The sequence below is a fragment of the Seriola lalandi genome, unplaced genomic scaffold (assembly GCF_002814215.2).
Source record: "Seriola lalandi dorsalis isolate HSWRI2012SDOR001 ecotype SW California unplaced genomic scaffold, Sedor1 jcf7180002054795, whole genome shotgun sequence".
Taxonomy (NCBI): domain Eukaryota; kingdom Metazoa; phylum Chordata; class Actinopteri; order Carangiformes; family Carangidae; genus Seriola; species Seriola lalandi.
Window position 1 is genome coordinate 4,231,106 of NW_019525348.1, and position 11,634 is coordinate 4,242,739.

At 42.4% G+C, this 11,634-nt stretch overlaps 1 protein-coding gene across 2 annotated transcripts in view; it reads right to left on the reverse strand.

Annotated features, from left to right (window-relative positions):
- inpp5a (inositol polyphosphate-5-phosphatase A) overlaps positions 1-11,634 on the reverse strand; it is a 137,713-nt gene that overhangs the window by 41,122 nt on the left and 84,957 nt on the right. For both annotated transcript variants that reach the window (XM_023425875.2, XM_023425876.2), the window contains exons 7-8: positions 8,390-8,442; positions 7,254-7,373 (exon numbers count right to left, since the gene is read on the reverse strand). In XM_023425875.2, the coding sequence (XP_023281643.1) occupies positions 7,254-7,373; positions 8,390-8,442 (173 nt within the window). The remainder of the gene's footprint in view (positions 1-7,253; positions 7,374-8,389; positions 8,443-11,634) is intronic.

The window sequence follows — 11,634 nt, forward strand, 5'->3', positions numbered from 1 at the left end:
TATGTATGTGTGTGTGTGTGTGTGTGTGTGTGTGTGTGTGTGTGTGTGTGTGTGTGTGTGTGTGTGCAGTAGCTTGTTAATACACTCAAACTGGGACTGATGTCATTAATGACTTCACATTCTGGTGCTAAGAGACTCAGCTCTATTTAAACAGGGTTAGTGGCCAGTTTATCCTGTTGTCCTGAATGAAGGGCAGTAAAATGACTGAACATACACGTCAATGCAGTTGTTACAGGCGTGGGAACTCATGTACTCCTGGTGCTGATAGAGAATTTACCACATCTGCTGTGGCGAGTGCAAAATAAAAGCCAAAGGTAAACTGACTAAACCTTTACTTTTACTTTGTAGTAATCTGAGACAATCAGACAATGACACAAAAATGACACAATACAAAAAATAAAAGAGATGGTGATGAACAGGGGAGAAGAAGAGAGTGGGGAAGTCTCACAAAATAAGAAGAGAAGTTGAAAAGTCGGAGAGGGAGGAAGAGTGTGTATGTGTGTTTCTCCAGAGCCTGGAGGTCTTTCTCCTCAACGTCCTGTAGCTTTATCCCGCTAACAGCCATGTCTAATACCCGCAGCCTGGCTGTTTTGTCTGCTGCTCCAAGATATCAGCCACAGGTCAGAAGGTAACACTGTGTTTACACGATCATTTCCTAAAGCACTCATGGTGACCCACTGGTGTGAAAGTTTACTTTTTTCTTGGCCTTTGTGGGGAGGAGCGAAGAATTGCAACATTACCTACAGCTACTGGGCGTGAAAAGGGCCTGCGGGTGGGGGGTCCCTGAGCCTGGGGGGCCCCCCTCACTGACCCTCACCCCTGGCAGGGGCCTCCATTAGCCTCGTCATCACACTTCATTCACGCAAACTGTTACAGTGTCAGTGACATTCTCCCACAAAGACGCACTCCTTTACACAGTCTATAAACGTGCTTTCTCCTGGCCAATTCATCCCGCAGTGACACCCCTGAAAGAAGCTCTTCACAAGGGCCGTTCTCACTGAGGTTTGGGCTGGGGCCTTCGTCAGGCCTTCCTAGGGGCCACACAAAGACAGGGGTCAGACACTAATTTATAACACAGTCTCTGACTCTGCTCCCAGGCTCCTTAAACCACCAGCACAAAGCAACAACGTCACATTCTCTCTCTCTGATTCTACTTTTCTCCCACAGACAAACATTCTGTCATAGCAGTGAACAAACATGTAAAAAAAAATGTTTTTGCACCAAAGACACTGACAGCCTCTAAATCACAGATAACACTCATGTAGACCTAAACAATTCCTGCCTGCTTTTAAATCTTTCTCCGTCACAGCAGCCTCAGCCTCTCGCTGACTCCTCGGCAGATTATACACTATGATTGACAGCTAAACTGAACCATAATAGACAGTCTATACGGGATTATGAGGGTGAAACTGGGGGCCATGTCATGATTATATTGACAAGATGACTTACCATAAGTTGGCCGGTCAGATTCGACTTTTCACACAATGGCTGGGCTGAGCGCAGTCATCCATTGTAAGTAAATGTTGAGAATTTGGGAGAATGTTAACATTGTGAAGAATGTGCTGGGTGACGTCTTTCTGAATGGGCCTGGGGTGGCGCCTGACAGGACCTTTGACACTGCAGGACAGCCTTCCCCTCGTCCCCCTGTTAGCACCCCGGCTCCTCAGAGACGCCCATCCCAACGAGAACACCACACAGGAAAGATGTGGTGCTGAGGGGGTGCAAGGATGTTGCAGCGGTCACACAGAGGTTAACGAATAAGTTGGGTCAAACTAACAGCACTTTCTACACGTTCTCAAGATGGGGAAGACGGAAAGGTAGAGCCGACTTATGGGATAACGTGCAGAGCAGGCGGCAACACTTTCTCTGACTGTCCCTGCAAAGTGTCTGCTGAATCTTCACTGCATGGACTTTTGTATGAAATGGACTGGATAGCACATTATTCTATAATTTCAGGAAGTGAATGACACACCACCTGTAGTCGAGGCTGGATTACCAGCTGGGCAAAGCTGGCAACTTCCTCACGGTCCCAGACCTCCAGCGTTCCCAATAGCCCCAGGTTCCCTGTGTGTCAACTGGCTTTTGGTCATTTGATTACTTTTAAATTTGTTAGGGAATTCACGCTAAAGTAAAGCATCAACTAGATTCTGAATTATTATGTAATCTTAATACCTTGTGTCCAAATCTAGATATGAGACTTTATTATTTTAAGTTATATTGATCTCATATGGTGTGTTTTCCTAAAAAGATGAAATGCACCAAAATTAAATATCAAAATGAATTGAGTCTTATCCAGTTACCATGAACTGATGCTGATGGGAACATGGACAATAGGGGGTGGGGGGGTGGGGGGGTTATTTGCCCCAGTCTCCCAGACAGGTTATTTCAGGCGAGCCAGTAGCAGCTGATAAAATGATGAGCAGCCAACCAACATCAAAACCTGTCTCCTTGGGAATCCTGGGAAACACTCCACTTGATTACTTCAGCTGCGTGCCACGATACTGGCTTCATAATGTGAATATTAAATTTCTTATTAACTTACAAGTTACAATTCTGGCAACACTGATAAATACAAACTGTGGGAACATGAGCTCTTTTCAGGTGCTAAAGAAATGGTGATGTCTGTATGTCCCTCACCCTGTCTCACAGTGACTGCTGCACTCTGTGTGTGTGTGTGTGTGTGTGTGTGTGTGTGTGTGTGTGTGTGTGTGTGTGTGTGTGTGTGTGTAATAAACAGCTCTGTGAGCAGAGAGACACTGGAGAAGATTAACCTCTGCTCCTGGAGGCCTCCCAGGGTGAGAAGGCAGTTCAGCATCTCACAGTGACACCACAAACACATTCACATGGTCACCTGGACACACACACACACACACACACACACAAAACATTGTTACAGTGTAATTCGTGTATCGCCAGACAAGTGCCTACTTTTCATTTAGATACCAGATATAAACAAATCAGAAAAAATGGAATTGTATTGTATTGTACTGTACGTGTTATGACATGGACGCTGCACTGGAAAATGCGATCGCTTAGCATATATACATGCATAGACACACACGCGCACGCACGCACACATACATGCACACACTAGTCTCTTTAATAAATTCATTCAGGCTTTATGGAGGATCTCCCTATGATTATCCAGTCCTCCCTCTTGCAGCTCAACATGTCTATTGGCTGGAAACTAGCCGGCCTTTCTCCCCTCTTTCAGCCTGTTGTTCTGGGAAAAGCCTAAAGGGAAACATTTAGATTGGAGGGCTCTTTGAGACACTCTGACAGTTGACTGATGACCGTCCATAAAATGACAAAGCATCGCTGTGTGGTGGCCAGTGCGGCCCACTGCCTCCCCATGGGAAACTAATTGCTTTGAATTGTTAACGGCAACATTATTTTTCTGCCAATCATTGCTTTTCAATGCCCCGAAAATGAGCATGAAACAAGTCTTTTCAGCGAACAAAACAGTTAAATGTCCCCAATGTTGATCAAATTAACTTCAGCACTGTGACAATGGACTATATTTGTGTGAAAATAATGGCGTGCCACAAAGGACGCCTTTATGCCAGGATTTCACAGTTGTAATGTAAAACTGTTCTCCCCTGAACCGGACCAGGCACCCTGAATGGGGGTTGGAAAAAAGAAACAAATGCCAATACACAAAAGCGATTTTTTTTCAAGGAAGACGAAAAAAAAAAGAAAAAAAAAACTGTTGATTTTATCTCATGCTATCATTTCACAGGCTCATTTAGCAGCCATGTTTTCCATCCTCTAGAGAGGCCGGGGTTAACACTATCACTTCCATTACATCAGCTGTCTCGGGCAGATTAAAATAAATACGCATACATTTTACTGCATACTCTAGTATCTTGTCCCTTTACAACAGTATGTGTCAGATTCAATAATATTCTTAAAAAATAAAGAAGAAATAGTGAGTTTTTTTTACATTGTGTGCACACAAAATCAATTAAACCTTGCCATGATTATAAAACAATGATCTCTGTACATCAAGGCATAGCTGAGTCAACAACGTAAATAATGCTTGATGCAGCCCTGAACACATATGTGCATTTTCAAAGGACAGGAAAACAAGCAGGGAAAGCATTTCAAGCAGAGCCCTGCTTTGCTCTCATGGAAGTGGCCCACACATCAGCACAGGCTTTAGAGCAGTGCTTTTTTGATGTGACTCAATAGTGAGGTCTGGCCGGCTAAACGCTGTTCCTTCTCAGCATTGTTCCCCCGAGGCCTTGAAGCACTTTGGAGATAAACACCGTTTAGCAGTTAAAAGGGCCACAGAGGAAAAGGCTTATCAGATGTGTTCTCAATGGGCTGCAAGCTGCATTATTAGGCCTGGGCCCCAGATAAGATGGAGGCTGAAGTTTGATGCCCGGCAGCAGAGCTCTGTCCCCAGCACTGCTGTGTGATCAGCTCCTGTGCCGGCTGCCTCATGGATCTTGGCTGGTGGTGTGTTCAGCAGCACCCCTCCCCTCCTCTCCCATTCCGCAATGAGAGATTAGAGCTCAGAGAGGGAGAGAGGAGAGAGAAGAGGGAAGGAGGGGGGAGTTTGGCTTTAGATATTCCCCCTGTCCCTTTTCCTGCTCTGTTTTCTGGGGGTAGGAGTCAGAGTTAGGACAATAGCCAAAAAGATGGTTCCCAACCAGCCGCTGAATGGGAACACTGTTGGTGGTAGCGCTTCATTCAAAGCCTGGCCTGGGCACATTGTCCTCCCAGATCGACAGAGGAGAATGGAGTTTGCTGGTGGCTGCCAAAAGGTTAGCAGCCTCTGTGAAAGGACCGACCCATTATTCACTGCCCTTTACAGAGCCCAAGCACCCTTTGTGCTCCTCCTCCCTTCCCTCTGCACCGCCAGCTTTTTCTCACTTCGGTGCTCCGGATCTGGGCCCGACAGTTTCCCCCAAAGTGAGCGACTGAGGCGCGATGCCCCCACTATCCCACCCCTGTGCCCCTAGCAAGGAATACCAGGGTAGCCGGAACATATAACGACCTCCCCACCACCACCTTGCCTCACCACTTACCCCTCATCCCCACCCCTGTCAAAAAAGAACCTTTAAATGATATGGCCCAGAAGTAACAACAGGGTTACCATCCCAACACAAGGGGATTTAGAAAGAGGGAGCATGGAAACTGCAACTCAGCCAACACAATTTCAATTCAATCCCCTCAGCCACCCAGCGAAAACTGAGGGACTCTGCTATTAGGTGTATTTACAAGGGAACCTTTAAAAATAAATCAACTTGCAAAAGCATGATGAAAGCAGCGGAAATACAATGAAAACACTTGAATGTAAGCAACAACAGAGGTCCTTTTCAAACTTCATGATGCCAGTAAATCCAGGTAAGTTACAGCGTAATAAAAATAGCAAAAGCTGCCATATTCTTGAAAAACACTCCCACTTCCCTGTCCATTAAAGGCGGACCATTCTTTCATCAAATCAAGAATGAAGCACAGGTAAAATATGGCCTTGGAGAGGATACTTTAAAAAGTGCCTCATAATTCATGCACATCAGAAAGCCTGGAGATAATGTATGCCACCCATATATGCATGTAGTTATTCAAAGTCGAGGTGGCGGGGAGCCATGTCGTGCATTCTGATGCTATTTGAATGGGAGGTCACCTGCCGCAAGGCTGGTACTGGGCTTTTATTCTGTGTTAGCATGGCCAGGTAGGGAGCAGGGGTTGCACCATGTACTCTATCATTCTGCTCCGCTGCAAATGGATATCCCATAAATCACATTACCGTGGCCTATGAATAGATAGCCTGGTCTGTTTGTATGGAGGCTGGCTATACTCAGTGCAGACTGAAAAAATCTTTACCATTACTTTAAAGAATTCCCACACCCCCGCCAGGGTAATTAAAAATGTTTAATTAATTCTAATGGTTGATCCTCTTGGGAGCACAAATGTAAATGTAGCATAAACTGCCTATTAAATAACAATACAACTCAAATAGATTTGGACATTTCTGCCTGATGTTGGTGCTATAGGAACAGAGGCACAAAAACTTAAAGGTTCATCCTCTGTGGACTATAAACACTTACAGCAAATTTAATTGATATCAGGGAAATCATTTTTCACATCTAGTCTGCAAAGCTGACAAACAGACCCGAGGGCTGAACTCATGCACCGTCCAAAATGGAAAGAGTTCATTCTCTCGGCAGAATGAATATGGGAAATATCATGGCAATGAAATTCAGTTTCATCCTTTGAGGACCAGAAAATCCGACTCATTCTGGATACCAGGACAATCAATGCTAAATTTCATATCAATTTTTTTGTAAGTATTTTTTGAGATATCTTGCTCTGGACCAAAGTGTTATAGACAAACGTGTAGCTTTCTTCCATTTAACAGTAGTGGGACAGAAATGAGGATGAATATAGGATTAGATCACACAAAAAAAACAGAAAATGTTGGAAAGTAAGAAGGAGTTAGAGGGAAGGACAGAAAAAGAATAGATAAAAAAGACTTGGGAACTCACAGACCGTGTAGTGAGTAAGACCCCCTACTTCCACAGACAGATGTAATCCCACTGGTCTAGGACTGAATCCTTCTCTGCTGTACCTCTCCTGTTCAGTTTCACTCAAATCATCCTTTACAATATAAATACAGGTTTTGTCACTTCAGACAAAATGCGGATTTGTGACTAGCTACTACTACCTTTTTCTTTAAATGCAATTCACATTCTTTACATATATTTCTTTATATATATGTCTTCCAAAAAAAAAAAAAAAAATATATATATATATATATATATATGTATGTATATATGGTACTGGTGCTGTTTGTCCATATGAATTTTACCTGATGAAGACTGGACAAGACATCACAAATAAAGTCAGATCAAGCAGTCAGCTGCTTTTTCTGGTTCTTTCTCAGTCAGAGTTTTTCATTAAATAGTCTATAAATCTGAACAACTTTTATTATTATTGTTATATAAGTGTTATTATTATTTATAAGACATTATTACCTTCCAAATATATTAACAACATTTCACAGGTCATCTGAAAAACTGCCAACAAAGCAGAAGCATTCCTGCTTAATTTCATTTCATTATGCTTCTCAATTAAGAGTAGACACTTTACACAGAGAGTGAGTCCAGCAAACACTTTAAACAGTGACAAGTCTGACAACATCTAGTCATAGAAGACACAGTTAGTCTCTTCCCTTGATCTGTCAAGGATGTAGTGGGTAGATGAAAACATAAGAGCAACAGAGGTGGTGTCCAGTGCGTACAAACCTGTCTAAAACGTAGCCAAGGGCCTTCTGCCTGGTCCCAGAGTAGACTGAGGGGCTTTTCTCCCAGGCCACCAGGTTGGAAGCATCATGGAAAAGGTGGATGTTGACCAGATCAAAGGCACTAGGATGAAAGAACAAAGTGTGAGTGAGCGTCTTCCCCTAGAACCACATAAATATGTAGAATATTAATATTTGAAGTTTATTTCCAAGTGACAAAACTGTTTTTCTTACTCTACTAGCGGTATATTTCTGAAATGTACAACTTGCTAAACATTATTTAAATATCATTATCTGTCCTGACAGAGTAACAACCCAAGCTTGTGAACATATATGTATATCTACCAGTGAAAACACTCAGCTTCCTTTCAGTTTGTCCTGTCAGGGAAAAGCAAGATAGCTCAATGTACAGTGTAACACCGCCCTGCTCATCCTGCCAATCTGGGGTGTTTTGTTAGTATAATGTTCAGCAGGGTGACCCAGAGGAATTGCTCTTATCTCAAGGGGGTTTATTCTGCAGTGACATCCTGAACAGATGAATACATGCACGGTCTTCGCTATCTCTGTCTATCCCATCTCTGATCTGATCTCCCTATTCTTCACCAGCATCTCTCTTTCTGCTGCTCTTGTCAAACGTCATGCCCCTATTAAATGCTTACCGTTTCAGCTCTTTAGTTCTCATGTCATCCCTCTATTAGATTACGATCCCTGTCTCTTCCCCCCCTCAGCCTGCTCACCCCCCCTTCTATTCCCTGCTCTGCACACTGGAAGCCAGCGTTTGTATTCATCCCATACAGGTTCAATTGCATGTAATGTTTTTTGTCATCTGTCATATGCAACTGCTTGACTAACATGATTACGTGTAATCAAATCGCCGCTTGCTGCTGTGGGACACTATCCGGAGAGGATTCAGCTATGTAACTCAGTGTGTGTGTGTGTGTGTGTGTGTGTGTGTGTGTGTGTCTGTGTGTCTGTGGTAACCACAGCACACACAGCCTGCAGTGGCTTCTGGGCAAAGCCAGACAGGACTCACATGGTTAGATGTTCATCTCTAATCTCAATGATACAGTTGTAATGATTCAAGGTTGAACAGATATGAGGTGGGAAGCGTCATTGAAAGGACTTATTAATAAAACTCACCAGTCAGCCAGGGCCCATCGAGTTCTGATGAATCCCTTTCTGGACCACTTGCACTGCAGAACAGAGAGACTCAATTCAGCATGACAGTGGAAGACTTTGACATTACAGAGGCTTCAACTGTCATAATGAGGCAAATTAAAGTAACAGCATCAAATGATTTATGGAATAGAAGTAACAATGTCCACTACCTGAGAGCAGTTTCATATTTTACATTTTTCAACACCATCAGAAACTTTTAGTTCAATTTTCATCCATCAAATTTTAAAGGTTTCAAATAAATGAAACTTTTGAATAAAAGTTGCTCACTTTCACAAGTTGTTGATGAATAGATACAGATAAACATGATTGTCAGTGAATAGATCAGGAGTAGTAGGAGAAGTACTTAGTTACAAAGTAAGTACATTTACACAAGTACTACACTTAGGTACAGTTTTGAAGCACTTGTTCGTAACTAAAACAGGTCAGCCTGATGATATTTTATACTTAGCAACATTTTTACTTTTAACTCCACTACATTTACAGTTTCTGACAGTTACAGCTACAATTTACTGTGCGCATTAAGATTGTTTGCACACAAAATATGATGCATTCTTATAATATATAAATTAGGATTTGCAGGATTTGCACAGTTGGTTGGACAAAACAAGCAATTTGACTGCATTAATGTAAGTTTGATTTATACATTTTATAGAGAATAATAATAATAATATCCAAATTAATTTATAATGAAAGTAATCATTAGTTGCAGCCTTATACTTACAGAACACATAAATACACACAAATAATATGTAGACATTGTTAACAGGCAGGAAGCCAGAAGTTAAAAATGTATCTATACATTTGATTTTTCAGTCACTTCAAAAGTCAGTTTGAAATTTCTTGTCAGTTGATTTGCAACAGGTTTGATAAATAATAAATAATGAAAAATAATGATAAATAACGCAGAGAAGTGTTGTATGAACAGCTTCAATCCGGAACCTACAACCTGTATCGGTGAAAGTTATACAAAATATAAAAGGCATAGCATGTAGACATCTAGTATGCAGCTGTTTGATCAGATCCCACCAGCCTCGAGTTAATTATCCAATCACAAGTCCAAAGCTCTTTCTCAAACAGCACATGATTCACCATGAAGCTGGTTATTAAATGAGAGACAAATTGATGTTGTGAGTGTTCTCATTCTGAATAGATAAATAAGTCTCTTTCCCTCAGCCTCTCTCTTTTTCTGTCCATCTCTCTCCGATACTCCTGATGGGGAGTTAACTGCAGTGATGAATAAACTAATTAAGGGCCAGGTCACAAAATTACAAATTGACTAATTTTATTTAAAAATCTCAGATGCAAATTAAAGGGCTAAGAGGTATTTGATTGCGCCTCACATCCTTCAATCTGCATTAGTACAAGATTAACTGTATCAAATTGAATTACATTAGCATACTTGAATTAATCCATACTGCCTCGGCAGAATGTATGGGCCCAATTATAACTCGCTGTCCCAATATTGTGACTTTGAAAGGAGCAAATGGAATTAGATGTGAGTGTCACACTGCATCAAAACTGATTGACCTTACACTTGAAGAAATATGTTTTTTAAACTAACTCAATATATCTAAAAGATAAACACGAGCAATGAGGATTGAGTAACTAAGCGCAGTAATCACATGTGTTTATGTACACAAAATGTATACACATTGACTTGAACATGACTTTGTTGCATGGAATATCCATTACTGCACCGTATGTGTTTGTTGAAGTAAGTTGAGGGGAGAAAGTCTTAGAGTGGGGAGGATGAGGATGGAGAAGATGAAGAGTGAGTGTTTGGGGGGGGGGGGGTACTTGCTCAGAGTACATACAAGCTCTGACTGCAGCCAGAGACGTTTAATCTCGATTTAATTTAAAGAGCCATTAACTACAATCGCAGCATTAAAATCCATCACTCCCCTGACACCCGGCCCCAGATTGCCCCATTTCCTCCACGTATGACTGATTGACCCCCTGCTTCATCGCTTGCTTATAAACACGCTCAGAACACACACACACACACACAGTAATCATGTGGACGACCATCGCAGTCAAGTAAAACATACATCCACATATCATAAAGTTAAAAAAAATACACTCTGCTATCTTTTTTTTTTTCTTTACCAAATTTAAGTGCTTTTATTTTGTAATAGGAGTCTAGTTAAGATGATTATCTCACACAATCAATCAAAGTGCAGAAGAAGAAAAGTGTCCCCCTCGACTGGTTGACATGATGACATCATGATTTGGTTGCTGCAGCTGATATTGCAGCAGAGATGATGACACAGATGCTGTCCGGCCCCATTTAATCTCCTGCTGAAACATCATCATCACCCCTTCCTCCCCCATCCACACACACACACACACACGCATAAACACACACACAGACACACACCCATCTTTTTAAAAAAACGGATGAATTTAGCCAATTTGCTCTCTGATATGTTATGTCGCTGTTATTTAGAATAGAGGATGTAGCTCAGAGGATGAAATGGATAGTGACCTGTAATCAAATCATATATCAGGATTGGTGGCTGTAAAGAGTCACTGAGCGGGGACGAGGGTTGGAGTCAAAGGGCAACGGTAAAAGGTCACGAGGCTTGGGTTGACATTGGCTGACCATCCATAGGTCAGCGATGGCGTCTCCGCCCATGACAGTGATGAACGGCAGCTACACAGTGGGTCATATCCAAGGGTGTTGGCCAATACATATACAGGCTGACCACCACCACACACGCACACACACACACACACACACACACACAGAAGATGAGGGACATGAGATAGAGCAAAAACAAAAAAAAAACAAAAAAAAAACAAGATAAGAGGGAGAGGAAACTACAAACCATCCGATTCACTTGAAACCACTACATAAAACTCCCCAATTGTGACCAATGGAAAATTACGCGTCTATAAAATGTCAGACGTGACACAGTCAAGACACACACACACACACACACACACGCACGCACCACGCACGCACGCACGCACGCACGCACGCACGCACTCACGCGCGCACGCACGCACGCACGCACGCACGCACGCACACACACACACACACACACACACACACACACACGGTCCTGCTCCCAGTCCTTGTCTAAAACACCCTCCCATCACCATTTCCCGGTCCATCCCGTTTGATTCTTTGACCTTTCTTATATTTCAGCTCAAAGTCCGACCCCCATAAATAATACTATGGCTGGGTGATGTTTGGTGGTGGT